Source organism: Megalops cyprinoides, chromosome 8 (assembly GCF_013368585.1).
Source record: "Megalops cyprinoides isolate fMegCyp1 chromosome 8, fMegCyp1.pri, whole genome shotgun sequence".
Taxonomy (NCBI): Eukaryota; Metazoa; Chordata; class Actinopteri; order Elopiformes; family Megalopidae; genus Megalops; species Megalops cyprinoides.
The window spans coordinates 4,004,844-4,028,680 of NC_050590.1; the positions used below are offsets into that span (position 1 = coordinate 4,004,844).

The 23,837-nt window shown below is 46.1% G+C and overlaps 1 protein-coding gene across 1 annotated transcript; it reads right to left on the bottom strand.

The window, feature by feature from the left end:
* Window positions 1-1,972: 1,972 nt before the first annotated feature.
* On the bottom strand, window positions 1,973-22,463 carry LOC118782078 (ubiquitin carboxyl-terminal hydrolase MINDY-2-like). Its single transcript, XM_036535325.1, has 9 exons — window positions 21,503-22,463; window positions 20,637-20,694; window positions 14,753-14,817; window positions 10,149-10,307; window positions 7,524-7,626; window positions 7,028-7,170; window positions 4,881-5,054; window positions 3,039-3,215; window positions 1,973-2,779 (listed from the first exon to the last, which is right to left on the bottom strand). Exons 1-9 carry the CDS (start codon window positions 22,403-22,405, stop codon window positions 2,546-2,548), a joined length of 2,016 nt encoding a protein of 671 aa, XP_036391218.1. The 5' UTR covers window positions 22,406-22,463; the 3' UTR covers window positions 1,973-2,545.
* Between the last annotated feature and the right edge of the window lie 1,374 nt (window positions 22,464-23,837).

Here is a 23,837-nt window from a genome sequence, read left to right on the forward strand (position 1 = left end):
ATCTTAATCTGTGGAGCATTTTAATAAAAATAATCCACAGTAGAAAAAAACCCTTTCAGGTTCAGTCTAAACCCACACTCAACCCGAAAATCACCTCTTATTTGAACATGCATCAAAGTACAGGTTTCAGGGTTGTCGGGTGAGTTTGGTATAAAGATTGGCATTGTGAGCCTTCGAGTTCCCTTTTTTTTTTTTTTTTTTTTTGAGGAGGGACAATCTTATAATTAGCAAAACTGATGGAAGACGCATGGGGATACCAGGTGGGGGGGGGGGGGGGTGGCAGTGTAGGCCTTGCTGCCATCTGCCATCAGCTGGCCTCATCACCCTTCCAGTTAAGGATCTATGGCATAGGGCTGAAGCCATTAAGGGCTCCAGAGGAGGATACACATTACACAAGACACCAGGAAGAGTTTGTTTTATCTTAAGATTTTGTCATGGTTGTCTCCAATTGCCCATGAAAATATAAAGCAAATTTCTCTTTAAACTCCAGGCTTACCATTCCACTAAAGAGTGCTAATAATTTTCTCATGTTGATAATGTGGATGGTGTCAAACACCATCAGGATCTGTAATAGCCGAGGCTGCACTGCCTTTGTTTAGACACAATGGAATTAAATTCCTATTGTCTGCATGCAAAACCATGCATACACTTATACGCACACACACACACACACACACACACTTAAAAACACAGACGGAAAGGACAGAGAACTGAATCGTTCACAGTTCCGTAGAACAACATGCACGTCCTAGCAAAGCCTAGAAGACACAGTCCGATTTTTGCCCCCGTTTAGCAAGGATGATAGCCCTTATGAGTTTGCTACATCAACGTTGTTTCAACTCTGCAACAGCACACTGAAATAGCACATTGGGCTAATGGCATAGACCTTGTGTGTCCGGTGCTTATGAAATATAATAATTTCTGTTGCAAAAAAACGAGATGTAATTCTAGCAAGATGGAACTTTTTTTTGGCAAAATACTGTGGTGTCAGAATTCGCACCCCTCAGTTACAAGAGCAGCTGCCAACAGCCAATGAAAACTGACTAACCAGCAGCCCAGCTTGACAGCTGACGCAGTACAGCTAGCAGTGAGGCAGCCATGGAGGAGGAAAGATACAATGGCAACACAGTGTGTGCTTAAGACAAAACCACACACTGGACAAAAAGTGGACAATGGTGGGCTAATTTAGCTGTGGGGGAGAATGTGAGTGTTTGTTCAATCCACCTGCAGAGACCTACCTCAACAATCAAGGGAGGCACGATAATGTACACAGAAAAGGCGGCGTGGTTAGGTAGAAACAGTAGGCGACTTAGTGTATCCCCGAGTTATGTTCTGTACTTAAAAGCCTCTGAGCAAGCTGGCAAGAAAACGTCAAGCTTTCTAATGCTCTGAGTAACAATCATTGCTGTATCCTGAGGTGGTGACACATAGAATGACCCTCACGGCTTCAAAATCCTTGCAAGATGCCCGGTCCGACTTCAACGATCTTGCATCAGCCAGCTTTTTCAGATCTATTCTGATGGTACACTCACTTATAATCGGCAGAAATTGTACTGTATGTTCTAGGCTTAAAGCAAACTCAGATCAGACAGGTCTCAGAGATCACAGAACAGAAAATTTCCAGGGTTGGTATCAATGCCCTTGTAGGCGCCCGAGAGGCCGTAGCAGCAGGTAAGAAAGGCTACAGTACACATTGTCACTTCTAGGGTAACTTCGCTGACAGGGTGTCTCTCCTTGGGGTACAAAGGGTTTTTTTTTCCGTGGCTGACCCTCAGTTAACCTCCTTTTAGCAGTAAACACCACATCCCTTACAGACAGAAAGAAACTTGTAAACATAAATCAGTAAATCTTGTTTTGTTAATGTGGGTAAAAAACACAGCAGTCAGCTGCACACAGTCTCAAAATGTCCACCAACTGAGGCATCCAGATAATCAGACTCTTAGAGGGCATCACTCAGTGCGTAACCCACCCTGTCTGTCTCTGCACTCCTTTCCCTCTCTGTCTCTGCCAAAGTTCACCCTCATCAATAATAATGCGTCGCAAATGACCTGCCACCCCACAAACACATTTAACATTCAACACAAATTCGTCATAGCAGCCCAACAGCTACAGGGAGCGTTGTCAGTCAGATTTGGGAAAAGTCAGAAGAGACGTGTTTTTTTCCCCCCCTATTTACTGTTCTGAGTACATTTCCCTAAAATAGCTTATTAACTGACTGAAAAAAATCATGTCAGTTTTTGTTTATGTTTTTTTTTTCTTGCTATTAAATCCCAAACTCCAATACATCTGACCCTCCATCACAAATGTAGTGCAGCAGGTGTCCTCCTGTTACACAGTTTGGCCAGTTGTATCAGAGATGTAGTGGTAGGTGTAGAACCCACCCCCTTGTTTTTCAAGGTGTGGAAAAAAAACAAGGTGTGGGAAGTTCAGGCACAGGTGGCGTTTTAGTGAGCTAACAATTTTTCTCCATCTCTCCCTTCTTGGCCTCAGTCTTGGATTGTTGTCCTGTCTTCAAAGGAGGGGTCGCCCAACCCCTTTCCTTTTGTTACAAAATGACACACTTGTCTTTGTCCTTTGGCTCCTTCTTCGGCTTGCGCTCCCCGGGGCTGGGCTGTTTCCCTTGGCTGGGTGTGGCACTAGCTCCTCCTGCTGCTCCTCCTGCTCCTCCTGCTGCAGTTCCAGCTCCTGCTGCTCCTGCTGCTGTTCCAGCTCCTGCTGCTCCTGCTGCTGCTTCTCTGGCTCCTGCTCCCATGCTGCCCTCTGCTGGCTGCTGCTGTCCCTGCGGCCGAAAGACAGCGCGTGATAAACGGAAAGCTCCTTCGATGGCACTCACAAATGTTCAAGCTGTTTGCTCCTTGGATTTTAGCAGTAAAGGCTGAATGTTCTCTTTTTTTTTGTGTCCCAACAGCAGGCGTATTTGCCTGTGTTATTCTAAGCCTGTGTATTATTTACGCACACATGACAGAACAAAGATGAAAGTTCGTATTGCTACCGTGCACTGTTGCTCTCTTAGCCTCTGTTTGCACCCCCCCACTGACCTGGCCCTCTGCGGCGGCCGCCTGCTCCTGCTCCTGATAGAACTGGGAGGCGCGCCGGTCCTCCTCCTCCTGCAGCTTCTTGGCCAGCTCCAGGTCGCTCATGCCCTCTGGGATGCTCTCCCACTGCAGGTCCTGACCCTGCTGCTCCTGCTGGAGGGACAGGGCCATCAGGTAGTCCTGCAGAGGGTGGCAGAGACAGACACTGGCTTTAGATGAGTGGGCAATATTTTAATAATATTTTAATAAAAATTTTAATAATATTTTAATAATACATTATTGTCATTTAACAGACGCTCTTATCCAGAGCGACTTAGATCGGTTACAGGTTTTTTTTTTTTATTTACAACGTTATCTATTTATACAGCTGGATATTTGCTGAGGCAACTGGGTTAAGTAACATCTGTCTAATGTCACACGATAATACACACATATATCTGCATTGACAGTTATATGATTATTTTTTATTCCTGCTAACATGGTTTTCACAAACTGAATTTTTCATCTCCGGATATTACACCTTAAGAGTCAAGAGATGGTGACCTGTAGTAGGATATGTGGTAAACAATATGTTGTAAAATGTATTTCTAATTTCAAAATATGTCAGAATATATAGTACATACTACAAAGCTTACAAATTAGAAGCTTCAAGATACATTTCTAGGCATATATTGCAGGATATATTTGAAAACACAAGTAACTTCAAAATACAATGCAATACATAAAAAAGGAAATTATTTTTTCAAATATATGCATAACACTTATGAAATATTATCCTTGATGTTTTGATTATACTATGTTCTTACAAAATGTATAAGAAGTGCTTCACTTTTAATGTTGTCCACACAGACCTGCACCCACCTACACACACACACACACAAACACATACACACACACACACTGACACACACTGACACACACAGTCTCCATCTTCACCTTCTGCTTGTGCAAGGTTGCCCTGGATACAGGTGTGTGGAATGTGAGTAAATGATAAAGGTTGTCACAGGAATCGATTGTCAGTAGTATACTGCCCCAGGGTGCATCTGGACCCAGGCAGCACCGCCTAACAGCAGAAAGCTATTGGGGACACATACAATCTATTATTGAAGAGTTAATCTGGGCACAGAGGAGGGTGCTGGATGTGCCAGATCAGATCTGCTGACCCCTGGGTCAGGAGGGGGGTAACCCACAGCAACATGAGGGAGCTTTTAACATCTATTATTGAACACGTTCTCCTGCTCTACTGAAGCTGGGTAGGGGGGAGACGCGGGGGGTCAGAGGTGTGGTGGTGGGGGGTTGAAGTGATGCGTTCGCTGTGTCTCTGCTGAATACGATATATAAACAACAGACTGGGAAAAGCAGGGGTGGCCACAGTAACTCTTAATTATGCTTACAATCTGATCATCTAGTCAATTGTCAATGTTGCTCTAAAATACCTCCCTTCTTGTCTTGAGCTTGAGTGAGACGGTTTGGAAAAGTTGAAAACAAACACAGACCAGTAAGCAAAACAACATGAAATAATGAAGATGACCGTTATTATATTCCAAATATGTAAACAGTCCAGTAAATATTCTATTTTTTGAGTACTTGAGGACTTGAGTCCAAAAATGTCTCTGGGCTTTTTCTGAGAAATTCAGAAAACTTTTAATACAACCCAAAGGTCTGCCAAAGGACATGCTTACCGGACAGGAACCGAGGAAGTGCTAAAGAAACCTCTCACTCCAAAGACCAGATCCTGAACACTGAGGTTTCAATCACCTCCATTCCACTTTGAATCACTCCCAGTGATGTTACCACATTAAAATGCTCACACACACACGTACAGGTAGTGTGGAGGGGTCTGACCTGGTCAATCTGGTCCTGCTGCCCGCGGTACACTGTCTCAGGGTCGGAAGGCGGTCGCAGGCGGAACTCAGAGTCGCAGAAGTTGCCATCTCCGTCCACGTTGTGCAGGCTCTCCCACACCACCTTCTCCTCGGTCAGGAAGCCCTGGTCCGTCACCAGCAGGTACAGCTGGCCCTGTTGGGACAGCAGAGAGAGGCCACGTCATGTTCACAAAAGCGAAAAGCAGAGACTTACACCCTCAGCGCCATACCCTAGTGCACAGCCACAGTCTGATGGAGGAACCTGCTCTACTTATCTTACTCAGAGATTCAACATCACGCAACCCTATCCCCACATTTTTCTGATTAATCTGTTAATAAAATGATCCGCATGTGTGGAGCAGCTGAGAAAACTTGTAGTTGGAGGAATTATGCATAAATCTGTAAAAACCCACAATAACAAAACGGATCGAGTCAGACTTAGAAAAAACCTACAGTTAAATACCCTGTTAGGCCCTGAAACTTCTGCAGAGGCCACATTCTGTGACACTATGAACTTTGCTTGATCCTTGCTGTCCTGAATGTTTCATCTGCACGACAAAGGGAGTGAAGGCCTGCTCTGTGCTGGTGTGTGTGTGCGTGTGTGTGTGTGTGTGTGTGTGTGTGTGTGTGTGTGTGTGTGTGCGTGTGTTATGTGTGTGCACAAATGGTGTATGTGCGCATGTGTGGTGTGTGTGTGAGTTTTGGCTCACAGTGTTTGAAATGTCTCTACTTCCCTTGCATGTGATGAAGCATGGGGGGGGGGGGGGGGGGGGGGGGGCTTGTGGGGGCTTGTGTGTGGATGTTGGAGGATTCAAATGCTCTCAGTGTGTCGAACCAGGGCACAGTAAACTCTCACTTTACTTGTCTGGTACCCTAACGACACTTACATAACAGTTGTGCATTGGTACATTCTGATACACATTCACACACAGCTGCAGTTGTCTGGCTCACGGGCTCACTCCCCCCCCCCCCCCCCCCCCCCCCCAAAAAAAAAAAAAAAAACACTGAAACTTTGAAACAGTAACCATTAGATCTGCAGCTCAGTGCCACAATCCACTCAACAGGGGGAGGAGGAGCAGAGGGATGCACATATTTATCTAAAGCTGAGATGCAGGGGCAGATGGACTCTGCTGAAGGCTCAAAGGCTAACCCAGCAGGGAGGCTAACATGAAAGTTTAGCTGAAAACAGAATAGTAGTCCTCTGGCAATGAACCAGAGAGCTGGTAATTAGGGGTTGCAATAAAGTGCCTGTTATGAGTCCTCAAAGCATGTATTAGGTGCCTGTCCTGGACTAATCCATTTTTTAGGGAATGTTAATATTTTGTGAGATTTCATCTGACACGGACAGCAGGCCCTCAAACAACCTGCAGGCTTAGAGATGAGCTTGAGACGCTTTTCTGTGCTCAAGACTGAAATGCATTCTGGGATTTGTACAATATGTGGATTGCTAAAGAGCTGGCTATGAACCGCAAAAATAATTTTGAGCTTGTTTTGCTGATTCATAAAAGAATAAATGTTCTAGTGGTGTGTATTCCTACCACAATAAAGCAGGTAAAGAACAAAGACACTTGTAGGACTGTGGTTGGACTATACTTAAAGCCTACAAGTGCAAATGGCATGAAGAAATGAACAAAACAATCAACAGAAATTTGTGAGAAGTGTGTAGAAAATGGTGGATTTAGGTAGAACAATGAAGTGAATGCAGGAAATAAACAATCATATTTAAATGTAACACCACACCAGTGTAAAAGACAGGTGTAAGCCTCTCTATAGCCACTAGATGGGAGCAGAGCACTACCTATTCTTAGTTTGAAAGCATAAATCTTCTAAATGTTTTGCGCTGATCTATTGATCAACATTTTTTTACACTGACAAAAGCCAATAAGCATAGTGGGCGGCAGTGTAGCATAGTGGTTAAGAAACAGGACTCATAACCGAAAGGTTGCCAGTTTGATTCCCCACTGGGGCACTGCTGTTGTACCCTTGGGCAAGGTACTTAATCCACAATTGACTCAGTAAATTAAAAGAAAAAAACGTGACCAATGTAAATCGCTCTGGATCAAGAGCATCTGCTAAATGAAATAATGTAATGCAATGAACAGAAACCGTCAGGGAGGCGCTGGTCACCTTGAATTTGGTCATGGTGCTGAAGTGGTTGTTCCTGAAGAAGACACAGAGCTCTTCCTCCTGCACAGTGGACGTTAGCTCACAGAGGCCGTGGTACGTCAGCTGTGTGGCCGTGCTGTTCAGGAACTGCTCCGCCACGAAGCCTGAGGGGGGGGGGGGGGTCACACAGGGGTCAGGGAGAGGGAGGTCAACGAGAGACCATCACGGCAAGGGGATGCGATTGGAAGAGATGATGATGTGGCCGAACAATGACAGAGGGAAAGACAGAGAAAGACCAAAAAAAAAAAAAAGAAACAAAACTGCTTCCTCAGCCGTAAACATTAGCTTAGTGAAAGGAAATCTTGCGAGAAGCTGTATAGGGATGAGTGTGAACGGACGCCCTGAGCCTGTTTATTTGGTCTGAGACATGAAGATGAGGAGCGGATCAGGAAAGGGAAACACTATGTGCGGACAGGAAGTGAGGAGGAGAGGAAACGGCGCATCCCCGATCGCCCACCTTCCCCGGCCAGCTCGCTGCTGTCGGACTGTTTACACGAGATTATCTTCTCCACCAGCTGGTTGTAGCTGCAGTTCCCCACCGCCTTCACAATGTCATCCATCTATGGAGAGATACAGAGAGAGAGAGGCACAGTCAGAGAGAGAGAGAGGGGGGCACAGTCAGAGAGAGAGAGGGGCACAGTCAGAGAGAGAGAGGGGGGGGCACAGTCAGAGGGAGGAGAGAGGGGCACAATCAGAGAGAGAGAGGGGCACAGTCAGAGAGAGAGAGAGGGGCACAGTCAGAGAGAGAGAGGGGCACAGTCAGAGAGAGAGAGGGGGGGGCACAGTCAGAGAGAGAGAGGGGCACAGTCAGAGGGAGGAGAGAGGGGCACAATCAGAGAGAGAGAGGGGCACAGTCAGAGAGAGAGAGAGGGGCACAGTCAGAGAGAGAGAGGGGCACAGTCAGAGGGGGGAGAGAGGGGCACAGTCAGAGAGAGAGAGGGGCACAGTCAGAGGGGGGAGAGAGGGGCACAGTCAGAGGGGGGAGAGAGGGGCACAGTCAGAGAGAGAGGGGGGCACAGTCAGAGAGAGAGAGGGGGGCACAGTCAGAGGGGGGGGAGAGGGGCACAGTCAGAGAGAGAGAGGGGCACAGTCAGAGAGAGAGAGGGGGGCACAGTCAGAGGGGGGGGAGAGGGGCACAGTCAGAGAGAGAGTGGGGCACAGTCAGAGGGGGGAGAGAGGGGCACAGTCAGAGAGAGAGAGGGGCACAGTCAGAGAGAGAGAGGGGGGGCACAGTCAGAGAGAGAGGGGGGCACAGTCAGAGAGAGAGGGGGGCACAGTCAGAGAGAGAGAGGGGCACAGTCAGAGAGAGAGGGGGGCACAGTCAGAGAGAGAGAGGGGCACAGTCAGAGGGGGGAGAGAGGGGCACAGTCAGAGGGGGGAGAGAGGGGCACAGTCAGAGAGAGAGGGGGGCACAGTCAGAGAGAGAGAGGGGCACAGTCAGAGAGAGAGAGGGGGGCACAGTCAGAGAGAGAGAGGGGCACAGTCAGAGGGGGGAGAGAGGGGCACAGTCAGAGAGAGAGAGTGGGGCACAGTCAGCCCTGCAATCTATGTTCTCGCCACAGTGTCTCCCCTGCTGGCTCATTCACTAGCGAGATAACAACATCCGTGTGGCGTCACTGAAGGACACGGAACTCAAAGTGCTTTCTCACATTTTTCACAAACAAGTCTCTACAAGAGGGGCTAGGATAGGTTTCAGAATTAGAAATTCACTGAATAGCTCGCCAGGACTTGTACTGGAAGCGAAGACCCTCGGGTCTGGTTCACACGGCTAAAAAACACAGTTGCAAGTCCTCATTCCACTCATCAGAGCAAAAACACGCCGCTGTCACACCTGCTAGAAACACCTGCAAGTGACACACCTGGTGACACCGGCAGTCAGCACATGCTAAAGAGCATGTGTGGCAAATTCAGCTGACAATTAGCTGTACTGTAGCTCTTCCCTGTACAACTATGCAAGTGGTATGACGCGGTGAGCTTAGCAGCTTGCTTACAGCAAAAAATGTCCTTTCATAGCGGGGCTAAACAAGAAAATCCCAGACTGTTTTGTGAAGACAGCTAAAGCACAAATATTGAGCCTCTAAAGTTTATCTATAAGCAGCAGCCTTAGTGTTAGGATTGAACTCAAGGTAGTATAGCTTATTAAGAGCAGGTGCAGTAAGGGAGAGGCTGTTTCTGATTGGTGATGCCTGGCAGATCCCAACTGCTGTCAATGGCAGTGAAAAACAAGACAGCGTGTCACTGTTGTCTGACACGAGATTGAGCTGTGATCCTTGGACACATCGGTCCTTGTTCCAGTCATACAGGTGCACATGAACAAAAACACAACAACACAGAGTCGCAGTCTGTTATTGTGGTTCTCCAGCCTAGCAAGATGTGTGTGTGTGTGCGTGTGTGTATGTGTGTGTGTGTGTGTGTGTTTGTGTGAGTACGGAGCCCTGGAGTGGTCATTACCAGGCTTGACACAGTGCTAAACACATTATAGCCTGTAGGCAAAGTGGGGAGCAAAGACGGGTTCAATGGCCTGTCTCATCATTAACCTTCTTACGTTCTTACATAAGAGCTGCCATCAGTCACTGTGGAGTGGCTCTCTGAGCCGTCGCCACCATAAACAGCAGGAGGTGAAAGACACTGCCGCTGCTCACAGTGGTCAGTGACATAACATGGGGGCTCCGCGGTGTAACAGTTACTACTCTGGGCTGTGAATCCAGCAATCCGATTTCAAATCTCAGTCAGAACCTCTTTTGTCTTGTGCTGTCAGTTTTAGGGCGGCAGTGTAGCATAGCGGTAAAGGAGCAGAACTTGTAACCAAAAGGGTGCTAGTTATATTCCCCGTGGGGGCACCGCTGCTGTACCCTTGGGCAAGGTGCATAACCCACAATTGCCTCCATAAATATCCAGCTGTACAAATCAATAATACGCGAAACTGTGACCCATGTAAGTAGCTTTGTATAAGAGCATCTGCTAAATGACAACAATGTCATGTGATGTAATTAAATTGAACACGGTGAGAAAAGGACGGCTGAAATCGACAGGAAGCACCGGGGCTGGTGCTGTGTCCCTGATGTGGGGCAGAGAGACTGACCTGGGGGTCCACCAGCCACCCGTGGTAGAGCGGGATGTCCAGCAGGTCGAAGACGATGCACTCGGGCGTGTACTCGAACACCCGCACTCCCGTGAACTTCACGTTCACATCCAGGCCTGTCTGCAGCTTGTGCAACACCGCCATGGCGTCACTCATGTTCTGGAGAAGGAAGATCAACAAAATCATCATCATCATCATCATCATTCTGTTCTGCTGAGTCCCTCTCTGTCTTCAAGAAACATCTGAAGACATAGCTCTTCTGCTCTCACTTGGGCACCTGAAACACTACCCCCTAAAGGAATGTCTCAAAACTCTCAAAGCTGTTTCTATCAGCTAGCTTCTACCTCATCTGGCCAACCATTGAAACCCGGTCTAATATTGTTGACTCCTCATGGTTTTTGCTTGTGTTGTACTCTGCCTCACTTGTAAGTCGCCTTGTATAAAAGCGTCTGCCAATTGAATAAATGTAAATGTAAATGTAACCATCATCATCATCATCATCATCATCATCATAACCACCATAATCATACTTCATCTTCATCATTCTGGAGGTGGTCTTCCTTACCTCCTTACTTCCGCTCATAACCACTTCTGACCTAACTACAATGATCTGTGCCTTACAGACACTTACACACAAGAGCGTCACATCACATCGAGAACCTGATGACAAGATGACAGGTAATTTCAGGAAGAGGGCAGATGAGAAGGTAACGGATCACCGCCCTGAAATTGTTGTTATCAAATAAACAACCTGACAGGATGGCCTGAGAGACTCCGCTCTCCTCCGTGAGAACTACGGCATGGTGAGCCAAGCTTCCATGACCTGGTCACGGCAGCAACGCCTGCCCTGGACCAAAGGAAACATTTCCCATCAGCCTGTCTGTCTCTGACCCCAGGAAGCCCATTGCAGCTGCCTCCCCAAGCACAAGGCCAGATAAACCCACAGATGCACACAGCTGTGTCCGTGTATGTGTGTTGTTTTGCTGTACAGGATGTTGTCGGGGGGGGGAAACACTTAGGATATGGATTCCTCGGCTTTTGCAGTCACTGAAAGGGCCTGTTGACGTCCTTTCATCACTTCTATGTGTGCGCGGATTAAGTAGCAGTTGCGGAGGATTAACATGTAACAAGGCATCTGGCCAGAGCCCGACAGCAGGGGCTTCTGCGAGCGGTTTCAGTCACATGACTCTGTCACATGACCGCGTCACATGACCGTGTCACATGAGAGCGCTGCGACCTGTAGGATCAGCGGTCCTGTCTGGCGCTGTTTCTCTGTGGGTTAAAGAGGGATGCTCTCCAGCTGCAGTCCGCTTGCACACCAGCAGAAACTTACATTCACGTGACATAACGCAGACACTCACACACATATGACATGATGCTAACTGCGTATGGGACCCAGATCCCCCAACTCATTAATGTCACATAACAGCGGTGGATATTCATACATGAATGCACTAGAAATTAGGATCCAGGTCTTTCAAATAAAACCGCCTTCCTCAGCCTAGAATTGCTTCTGCTTTTGGCAGAAAGCCTGAAATCGGCCTGAATGTGTGAAGCAGAATTCCCCCACATCCATGTCCACCACATCCTCCCTTTTATACTGCTGACCTTCAAACTGTAGCTGCGGTAATACAGTCGGCCTTTCAGCAACACCCTTTTTCAGTATAAAAATGAGACATTTTAAACCTGCTGTATTCCTCAGGTAAGGAAACCCTTTGAGGGGGGTACTCATCAATCTAATGTTTTGTGACCTGTGATACTGCCAAAAATCAGCGGTACGGTGCAGCGGTAAGGAGCAGGACTTGAAACCCAAAAGTTAGAGGTTTGATTCCCGGGCGCTGCTGTGGCTGTTGTGCCTTTGAGAGAGGCACTTGATCTGAATTCTGGCTGAATAAAAAGAAGCTATGCAAATCTGCACTCCACGGAAAGGTGTCCACAAAGCAAATAAAGTACCGCCGGCTCTTTTGACAGGATAAACACCAGACAAGGTAATCTAAGTCTGGCACCCTTCAGTCAAGCAGCAGACAATAAGGTTCAGAGACTCCCTTCCTGTTTTGAATGTATATGAACCAAAGGAGTGGGCCAATATTTACCCATGGTGTCAAATTTCAGCTCTTCAGCTCAAAATCGCACCCAGGGTAAATACAGAAATTCAGACCTCCATCTGAAGCACAAGCAAACGCACAGCTCAAACACACTTACTCCTACACTGCAATCTCTTTTGAGGCTCTGCCAGCGTGCGGTGCTAGGCGGAGCCTGCCTTTTTTTTGGACCGCTGTGCCCCTTCACAAAGCAGTATGCAATCGGGCCACCCCTCAACAGAGCACCACATCAACCCAGGCCGCACCACAGCACAGACGGGCCACCCGTCCTGTTCAGGAGTCAAAACGGAGCCGCAGAGAAAAAAATCGCTCACACACTCCAATAATCAGCTGTTCGCTAATGCATTAATGTACGACTACCACAGATTACAACAGATTACTGTCACAGAACATGGAGTTCCTCACCACTCTGGTGGCCCAACAGAATCCAAACTAGACATCACCTGACCCACACTGGGAGTGGTTAATCCTTTAATACGGCAAATCTCACTTTCTGCTCTTAGATGTAAATGTAGCATTGAATGCTGGATGCTCTTTCTCAGCGAGTGGATGTTCATTTTTATTATTATTATTGACAATAATAAGAAGAAGAAGAAGAAGGAAAGGAGGAGGAACAATGATGATGATGATAACAATTGTGACAACAATGATTATCATTATTAACAACAATAGGAAGAAGAAAATTAATACTTTGCTTAGTAGACACCCTTATCCAGAATGTCATCCTTTTATACAGCTGATTATGTAATTCAGATTAAGTGCCTTGCGCAGGGACAGAGCAGCTATGTCACACCTGGGAATCAAACCGGCAACCTCTAGGTTAGAGGCTTAGCTGGATCCCATTCTCTGAGGGAAGAAGGCCCTTGCTCCAGCTGGACCCTAAGCAGCTGGTACCCACACTGGCTGTGGCCCACACCTGACACCCCTCCAACCACACACCACCCCCATCACACCCACTTATCCTGCAGGCTCTAGCACCTCATCCAGATGGGCTGTGACACAGCAGGACTCACCCTGCTCACACTTCGGCCTCCAGAGGGCCCGTATATTATAATCGAGAGAGGGAGCAGCAGATGGTGCTTCTGAAACCCGGTACACGCATCACAAACAGATGCACCTAAATGCGGACCTCCTTTCCCAAAATAACGGTGAATACTCCTTCATCTGACTGCAGTTAGTCTCAGCTGACGTTAGCCCTGGCCGGCTCAAAAAGAAAACACCAACATGAGTACGGGTATCGATTTGGTGTTTTGCCCTGCCATGCTCATTAATTTTGAAGCCAGGCAGAGACACCTGCTTATCTCACTTCTCAACTGTTAGAACCCAGTCACCTTAGCGGCTCTGTCTGCCTTAGCACTGAAGCAGTGAAGATACACAATGGCAGCAACAAAGTTGGGCTTAACATGTCAAAAGTAATAAGCATATTTCTGCTACAATAGCAGCAACGGGCCTCATTCTGAAAGCTCTCTGTTCCACCTTGCGCACCCTTAGAATAATAAGTCCTATGGTTAGACTCTACTCTAGTCTAGTTATGTCTGCTTAATGAAAACAACCAGGGCCTTTCAATCTGCTGAGAGCAATGCCACAAATGGGTTTTTAATGCTGCTGTTGAAATAAATGCATAAAAAAAGGCATTGCGAAATGAAACTTGCTGTGTGTCTGAACACCATTAACTGATTGTTAAAGAAACTGAGACTGTGGTACGGACGCAGCACGCACCCGTTTCCCCGTACGCAGTGATGAGAGACAGCGTGCACAGATGCGGAGGCTGACGCTGCAGCCATGATGAGATTAGGCTCAGGAGAGGAGGAGGGGCCTCACGGGTCATTCCCCGCCCCATCTCACACATACCCCGCCCACATTCCACACACAAACCAGAGATGAGAACAACAGATTCCCCCCCCCCCCCCCCCCCCCAACAAACATAATCATAACACTGCCCTCTGACTGACACGCAGGTAAGGCAATGACCTCGATCTGACCCAGACTGCCAATCCCTGACCACCACGGGCACTCTGAAGGGACATACTCTGTCTGGCTCTGGCTGTATCTAGCCTCAGGCCCACTCACACCAACGCTGCACCGGGAAAACACAGCTAGCCATGTTGTTTAGTGACAGGCTGAGTGACTGGCTTTTTTTTTCCTAAAAAAAAACGCCTTCCGCACATTCTTTGAGGCTTCACAAAATATTACCAACACGACACTGCATTAAGGAACTGTTCTTAGAGAGAAGCGAAGACAAAGTATTTTAATTTAAAAATACGGAGGGAGGGGTGGTGTGTATGTGTAGGGTTTGTTCATACAATTAGGATGAAGGACAGGATAAAAATATTTTCTGGCTAGAATGAGAAGGGGCAATGTTAGAAAACAGGCCACTCACGTACCTCTGAGCTTGAGGCTCTGTATCTACAGGCGAGATAGGTTCAAAAACATGTGCTTTCCAAGCTCAACAGGGGCTAAACACCCCTGTTGACAAAACAGCGGACAGCCACAACACCATACCTGCTCATAATTCAGCCGCTGAGCCTCAGAGATCTCCTTTGGCTTGGCGTCGAGGATGTAGTCTCCTGCAGGCAGAGATCAAAAACACAAACATCAGGTGACCAGTGGGGTGAGACGGCGCTCCACCGCCCAGGAACAAGACACCCCGGGTGTGGTCCACAAATCTCATGGCTGAGCTCGTATTAAATAACATCATGTGATTATCAAGCCCTCTGTCTGTGTCAATCAAAACCTGAAAGGTTTTTTTCTTTTTCTTTCCCCACTTAAGGGGAAACCCGAATAATCATCGGTGAGCAGAGTTTGTGCTCTGCTCACCGAGTGAGGAAGAAGTGAGGAAGAAAACCACGGCGCCTGTTGTTTCAGGAAACGTGTGGTTTGGAGTTTTGGTTCCAGCACCCCCCCTCCCCCATGTGCGAGTGGAAGTTCAGGAAAGGTTTACAGGCAGAGGAAGGTGCCGGGTTTGACGCAGCGAGACAGGAGCGCAAACAGCGGAGCCCATGGCCGCAGAACTCTTGGCAGGGTCAGGGGCGCTCCCGTGTAGCTGTGGTTTGGCCAGAGCAGCAGCGGCAGGCTTTTCGGTTTCCCCACCTTCCCCACCTACACCAAGCCACAGAGCCACAGTGCACCTGCCAACCACCTGCTTACCACTACCCTCAACCCCCCCACCCCCCCCAGAAGCATCAAGAAACCAGCACAGCCTACCCACCTGATTACCATCACTCTAACCCCCCCAACCCCCCAACGAAGCACAGAGTAACCCAGCACAGCCCTAGAGCAGCCCAGGGCACCTCAATGGTATAATGTAGATCTTTCTGTAACAGGCTTGTGCTCATTACCATCCACTTCATACAGCTCCCGAGACTGAATCCAGAATTCAAATAATCAAATGCCAGGAGCATCATATGAAGCATCATATGAAACCTGTTTTTGTTTATATGATTCACTGCAGAGAGATGCATTCATATTCATGGCAGGAAAATTAATAATAATGATTTATGTTATTTTACACAGGGTTCTTGGAGTGAGGAAATATTGATCAGAGAAAATTATTCAGTTTGTTAATTAACAAGTATTTCTGCACTGATCCAAATAATTGATCAGGAATCTCTACTCTAGAAATTTACTGTAACAGAGAGTGTCTCTTTGTTACATGCGTGTACCCCACTATAACATAGAGTACCTCCCTATAACACAGGGTATCTCAGTGTGTAACACAGCACAATTCTATAACACTGTGCACTCATTGTAACACTGAACTCAATGTAGCACAGAGCACCTTAGTACAAAGTATCACCTGCATCAACACCATGCACTTGCAGGATGTCCATCTTCTGCTGCTGCTGCCGCAATGACACCATTTTCACCAAAAACGAATAGTCGAGCCACAAAAGAATCGTCACTACCTTCGAGAAGTTTTGCGTCTATTTACTTGCCCTTTGTGATGTGAAAAAGACTACCTGACTCATCCTCGAGTCAAGACAAACATCTGTGTGAAGTGCAATCTCGGGTAACAAAACACCTTCATTCCTCCCTGTAGAGGCAGCAAGGCACTGAACCTTCCCAAAACAACGTCAGTTAAATATCCATGTCAGAATGTGAGTGCAACTCTCTACATGCAGAAACAAAGAACACTGCTTCTGTTTAACATGAACAGTACCATCCCAATTTTAATCTATGTGGTTATTTAATAAAGCGTACATCCACTTATATGCCCAACAGCAATCGTTAACACATACGGGAGCAAACACCAGGGGGATTGACTGTTTTTTTTTTCCCCCCTGATGACATAGCCAAAAACAGTGTGATGAAGTGTAACAAACACAGTTTGAGCACTCTGCTCTCTGTTGGACTTCACTCAACCTAAGTGCCAGCACTGACATCCAAACTACTAATTACATTCCCTCAGCTATTTATGCCCCGAGACAGCAAACCGTGAAGTTGGCAATTTAGCGATGTTCCATTGTGGGTAAGAGTATCAGAACTGTGCTGCGAAGCAAGTCTTACAGCAGAGAAAACCACACCCAGCATAAACTGGGAAAAGGTCAGCAGTTTGCAGCGGGAGGCTGACAGCAGCTATGACATCTCTCCTCAGGAAACACACACAGCTGACAGCGAAAAACTGGGAAAATTACCGTCGAAAGCAACGTCAATGTTCTCCCTTTTCTTAAACGAGTGCTTGTCAGTGTTTTCAGCGCTCACTGACACAGGGTGACCGGAGTTACTTCAGAAGCTAAAGCGTGTGTGCACAGACGAGGCTGGGTGTGTACAGAGGGAGTTGAGCGATTTGGAATCACAGGCCGATATTACGCCCCCCAGCACAGGGATGCAACAGCTGGAAGCAGACAGATCACACACTCCTGCCCCCCCCCAAGGGGCGCCAGAGGGCAAGCAGAGATTTGGAGGGATGATGGAGCCTCATGCTCCCTGCCCCTCTGAGGTGTGACAGAACGCCCAGCGCACGAGCAGGGAGAAACCCACACCGCTCATTTGAAGGGCCTGTCCTGGGACGCGTCACACCCTTACAGAGATCAAATTCATCATTCTTGTGCCAAACAGCTGGTGTGGTCAATGCCCACAGAGCAATGGCTCCGGTCTCAGTGCGGCCACTTTCTGATGTATATAACGCAGAGGAATGCTAATTTCTCTCGCTCGCTGTCTCTCTCTCTCTCTCTCTGTCTCTGTCTCTCTCTGTGCAGCTTAAAACCTCCTTCATAGAACCTACAAACTATTTTGGCTTTAGTTCACATATTCAATTTGAATCAGGTGATGTATATTATTATTAGCTTCATCTGCTGTTACACAGATACAAGGGAAGAGATATCTACAGTGTGTTTGTGGGATCTCAGTATGGCTCTTTGTTGCTTGCTCTCAGAGGAGTTCTCGTATTATAATGCACACAGGTCTGTCGGACAGCTTTGGGAACAACACACACAGACAGTGAAGTGACGGACCTGTTACGGTACTTTCACTCACAATCACAATTGGCAGAGGTATATGGCAAAGATGAAAAGGAATCTTGTATCTCCCATAAACATACCTTTTACCCAGTGATTTGCACATTGTACATGTACCTCTATGGATATCGAATGATCATCTTGTGATCATTAGACTACATTAGGCTGTTTGATAAGACACAAGCACTACCTGTACACACCCATAAATCAAAAAGGACATAGTTGTGATGTTATTATATTTACTCAAATGCTCCTGATGTGGTAATATATCTATATGCACAGAGTAAAGATAATTTACTGCATAAATTACAGGGGATTTTTGCTCAAATCACTTTGATTCCCTTTCATTAAATAGAGCATCTTATTTACTGTATTTTAGTTGTCATTTCCAGCCAATGGCCGTTATGCACTGACCCACAACCCTTTACTCTCTCTCAGGCTGTTAGGATTCTGTCAGCCCAGTGCCAAACGTTCCCTGTTCAGAGGCAGCAAGCACACTTTAGCTGCTGTCTGTCTTCAGAACTCGGCCCGTTTCCAATAATCAAGATAACACATCATCAAGCCGACAACATACTTTTTATACATGTTTTTCACAACATACGGGATTTTTAGTCACTCACTGGTGTCTTGAGGGAGAAAAAAACATCAGTGGGAATCCAGTGGGTGTCCCCCAGGCCTGAGTGAGGAGGGGGTTTAAATTCACAGGAAGTGAAGACAGCTCTCATAGCATGGCTGCTCTGGGTCCATGGGCAGACCCATGGGCTCTTACATAACTCAACAGCTGGTGCTCTACATATTTCTAATTTCATATTTCATAAGACAAGTCCTTGGGGGAGGGGTCTATTTGTTTTTTACCAATATAGGACATATTAAAATGAGCACAAATGCTTTGCGGTTTTCCGTCAAGGCTGATGGTAACTGGTGAAGATCACCCAACTGACACTGGTGTAACCCGGTTGCAGGGCCATGCTAGCGTGGCAGTATTTTGGGGTGGGGTACCCACAGGTTGCCAAGGGTCTGGGTTTCTGGTTACAGTTTAGACAGGGTCCGGCGTGCCGCGCAGTAGGGAGAAAGGGCTCCGGTTTCCCTGTCGTCAGCAGCAGCTGGCCTGGGGTATTCCCCTGCCCCAGCAGGCTCCGCGCTCGGCCACTTCAACACCACCACAGGGCCTTACATCATCAGAGCCCTCCTCACACGGCCACCGAGTGCCAAAAGCACAGGAAAAACTCACCCATCAGCACTCACTCTGCTGCAGCTTTCCCCCCTGCCCGACCACTCTGAGCTCCAGAACCACTACAACTCACAGCGCGTCTGTACAGCCCAGATATACCAACGGCTTAAACTGGGAGGGAGAGCCACAATAACAGGCCATCTCTGCAGTGGAAACCATCAAGGACACGGACATGTCAGTGATGCAACCCTGACCTGTATGGGCAATCAAGAGCCCATACACAGCTGTCTACAGAGAGCTGACATTTTCACTTGTTTCTAACACACACAAGAGAAACATTTATTGCACTGAAGTTATGACAGTTTTGAACTGAGATATAAGCCCTGTTTAATGCATGTCCTTGGACGTGGCTTCCTGAGAAAGAAACTAAGAAAACATTTGTGGGGGGGGGGGGGTTGTGCTGGAAAATGCAGACATGATTCCTGCCACTGAAAGACCCGCTGACTCCTATAAAGAGTAGTTTTCAATTTTTCAGCTCTGTCTTCAACAGGAAGTCAGTAATGGAATGATAACTATCTCATGATGACTGTAATGTGCTCTACAATGGCCATCTGTTTATTTACAGAGCCAACAAGTGTGGACATTATTGCTACATAATATTGCATTTTACCAGCAGGAAGCAAATCTTTTACCTCTGGAATTCTGAATCAAGACTTCAGAACACAGAGGGACCAAAATCACTATTTGGAAGAAAAAACAACAAATTTAATAACCCACATTTATGCCTTGCTGACGCAGGGTGAGATTGATCTTACTTCATGTGGTAACTACAGTCAGCCTGGCTCACTATAGCCATTTCTTAACATCGCACGCATCTGCTATTGAATAGACTACTAGGTCGCCTGAAAATTAAAGATGCTATTCTCATGCTATACCCTTGAAACATTTTAGAGTAAGACATTGAAGATTTTTCAGAAATTATATCATGGGCATTCCTAAAATTAGTCTATAACCTATAGTGATATAAGCTTCTGTGCCCATGTTTATATATATTTCATGGTGCTATATCCTTATGGGTTTATTTAATCAAATCACAGTGGCTGGCCAGGTTTGATCCATCTTTAAACTTTAACACACTGGGAGGGCGTAAAACTGAATATGCAACCTTTTATTTAAAGAAACGCCAGACTGAAGTTGCCTGGGATGTAAGCGCAGTCCTGCTGTATTTATTCTGAGAACACCTCAGTAGTGCAGAATTCAGAGTCTGTCTCTCATCATTTCTAAGACTGTAAGCAGTACAAGCACTCACACCCACGTAAGTCAATGTTGACACACATCAGACATCAGAGCAATAACATGAAGCAAACAGTAAGACACTTCTAATGTATACATTACATTACTGTCATTTAGCAGATGCTCTTACCCAGAGTGACTTACTTACAAGTAGGTTACAGTTTTATCCATTTATACAGCTGGATGTTTACTGAGTGTTGTGTGTAATTGTGGGTAAAATTGTTTGCCCAAGGATACAGCAGTAGTGCCCCAACAGGGAATCAAACCAGCAACATTTCAGTTATGAGTCCTGCTCATTACCACTACGCCACACTGCTACCCTGTAATCAGTAGTTAAATACCAGCACGCAGGGAAATAGTTGATGGTTTTATTGTTAATTGGCATATTTCTGTGCAATATTAGAAATGGGTGCATAAATAACTATTTTCCTCTGTCTGAAATGAGCTTGATGTCCAGTGCACTCACCAAGATACTCCATCAATTGCTCAGCTGTTATGATCTCCATCATAGGTGGCATCTTCACCTGAAAAACAAGCAGTGGTAACCTTAACTGTGAAACCAAATATTGAAACAGGGCCCAGCAATGCTGCTAAAGTGAGATAAATCCACCACTCAAATTCAGTGATATTGGGCCTTAGCAGTTCACAGAATTAATAAAACTGGTTTACATAACAGTCAATCCATTTCTGAACAACTGCAACTTCTGTTTATTACTGTTATTGCTAGAAATTATTATTTCTGGTGGTACTGCATATTGGGGTGCACCCTTTGATTCCCCTTTCTTGAGAGAAATAGGATCAGTCTATGAGGTGTATTGTGTTTAAAAAGCCCAGCCTGGCAATCAAGAAGGACAGCGTCTGACATTTACTCTTTAAACAAAAAAGAGAACAGTAAACAATGGAAGAAGTCGATTTAAAGTACCTTAAAAAGAAATGGCTCTTTTTCATGAACTACAGTCTGCACTGGAAAATATTCCTGCATGGAATGCAGTAACAACAGACTCGTTGGAAGGCTCAGGCTAACCGTGGGAATCAAACAGTCCACTAGTGCATAGGTGGGTCCGAAAAAATGCTATTACAAGGGATATGATACTCCTCGAGTTCAGTCTGCTTGTTTCTCCCTTCTCCGATTTCAGCGACTGTGTTTTGATTTCTAGCGGAATTCCTAGCGGGACTAGAACTACTTATAATTTCAGTTTACCTGAGTGAGTGGCAATCTGAGTGGCGGTACGTTTTATCCGCTTGTTCGCGGCTGATACCTTCATGCTTTGGAAATTTGTATTTTAATGCTATTGCTCTTAATCGACAGGTTAAATAAAGTCAGCTATTTACCTTCCATGCAAGCAAAAGAACATTCATAATTGCCAGCAACGGACACGGCCCGTTCTCGTTCTGGGTAATGATAGGCGTGTTTTCGTCCTTCCACTTGATCCACTTGATGTGGTACATAGACTGGCCAGCGCCCCGGTCCTTGGCACACGGGACTTTCGGACCGTCGGCCCCATAATCCTCGCTTTGAAGCGCTATCGCCAGAGCCCTGTCCTCTAGTCCTTCGCTATTGAGATCGGAACTGGGACAGGAGTTTAGATTGGAGAAGGAATCCAAAGAGTCAAAGCTTCGAGATTCACCGACTGAACTAGGGTCACTCCTACTCCGCGGACCCTCGGACGCGACACGGCAATTGGAGACCAACACCCCTGGTGTGACTTCGCTCAAACTTGTTTTGCTCGGACACAGATGTGTCGGGGGAGAAATTTTTGTCTGTTGCTGCGATGCACGGTTTAAACTCCCAATAGTAACATCAGTATCCAATGCTGTAGTTCCCTCAACAGCAGAAGTGAGACCACTGTCCATTTTGTTGTTTATGAACTTTGAGGTAGCACCATCATCGTTGGCTGGAGCCAGGGGCAGTGGGTGTCCCGTCCCGTTACTCAGCTGCTCTCCCGGTTCCAATGGTCCACCACTTGGCTGCGTTTCTGTGATTGCAGAGTCGTACATGTCCGATACAACTTCTGATGTTTTAATGCACGAACAGTCACTGGCAGTGGACGCTGATAGTGTAGCACAAGCGCTGCTGCTAAGCAAAGTAGTCAGCGTAGAAGGATCGCTATTCTTGCAGCGATCCGTAGCTCCTTTCACTAATTCTGCCGTTTGCATGTCTCCCATTTCTCTGGCTATTACGGAACACGGCGCGCCTCCGCCAACATCTCGATGCAGGTTTGCATTTTTCTCCATGCTAATTCCCACAGATGATTTCCACTATCTAGATTGCAGCTCCAGCTTCAGTTGCAAAGACGCCATGATATCTCTACTGAACTGACGTCACTGTGAGTGGGACGCCTCTTCTGCAGGTCGAGGAAGGCAGTATTAACTAATACGAGAGAATCTTGTTTACATTTCACTTTTGTTGGTGGGTGAAATAATTGTAATCATTTATGGAGAAAAATATCGGATATATTGGTTGATTATTTTATTTTTCATATTTTAACTGAGAAGGAATTTCCCTCTTTGATTATTGTGTCGCTTTATGAAGTTTTAGGAACAAAATATAGCCTATGTCAAGCAAGTTAGAGCTACGTGCAGTAAGCGTTAGGCTACGATTTCGTGTAAACCGCATGTGTTTTAGGGTTTGGTCAGCTGAAGCCCACGGTCAGTAACGAGGCTGCTTTAGTATTGGTGCTTGACTGAATATACAGCCCTCATAATGTGTTCACATTATTCAACAACACAATATGACGGTTAAAAAAAAAACAAAACAATGAACAGCCATAGTTTATCCATCGCCCAGCAGATCCCTCCAAATGACTACCGCGACGTAAAAAACGGTTGCCTCTCTGTTCTAATCATACTTTAGGCATGTGAAGATTGCAGGAATATTACATAGGCATTTGCCACGATTATCACAACTGCGCTTGTAGCTTATTTTTCTCAAAGCAAGGCAGACTTGTCGTGATGACATTACATAGTCCAGCATCACTAAAATAATAAAAACACCAACATCCTTTTTCAGATGTGTGATTTTGTGAAATAGATACGTAAAACAATAAATTATCACGCTTAGTAATGAGTAATGAAATCATATGCTTGTATTAATCACCATAAAATTGAAAACGAACAGGCATGGAACAGGCGCAACCAAAGAGGTGAATTTCAGTAGAACTAGTGAAATTAAAAACAATGACATAGTAGTATTATTTCCACCTTTAAGCAGATTGTATTATGTATTATCTCATATTATTACATTTTGTGTAAGTCTTTACTTGGGTTGTGGTATGGACCCACAGCAAACCAAATGAAAACGCAGCACGGTACCGTTTTTTGCCGCTGAGGGGCAGACACGGCACACTAAAGTGTCAATATTTCGCTGTAGAATATGGAAACACTGTAGTAGTTTGATTTTAATCAGCAGACTTTTCCGTTGATTTCTTTTGCCAACTGTCCATTCATATTTCGTATGGAATCTGCGGCCACCTAAGAGTACCGTTACAAATACAAATGCTTGTAGCGATTTTAGGCAGGAGAATACTCTTGTTATTATAGATGGGTCTATAGGCCTAATGTATGATATAATTCTTGTCGGATGCTTTACATAACATCTTTATTATCTATTAACAAATTGGGGTCTGTACTCAAGTAAAACCAAAACGAAGCCAATGCAAATACGCAT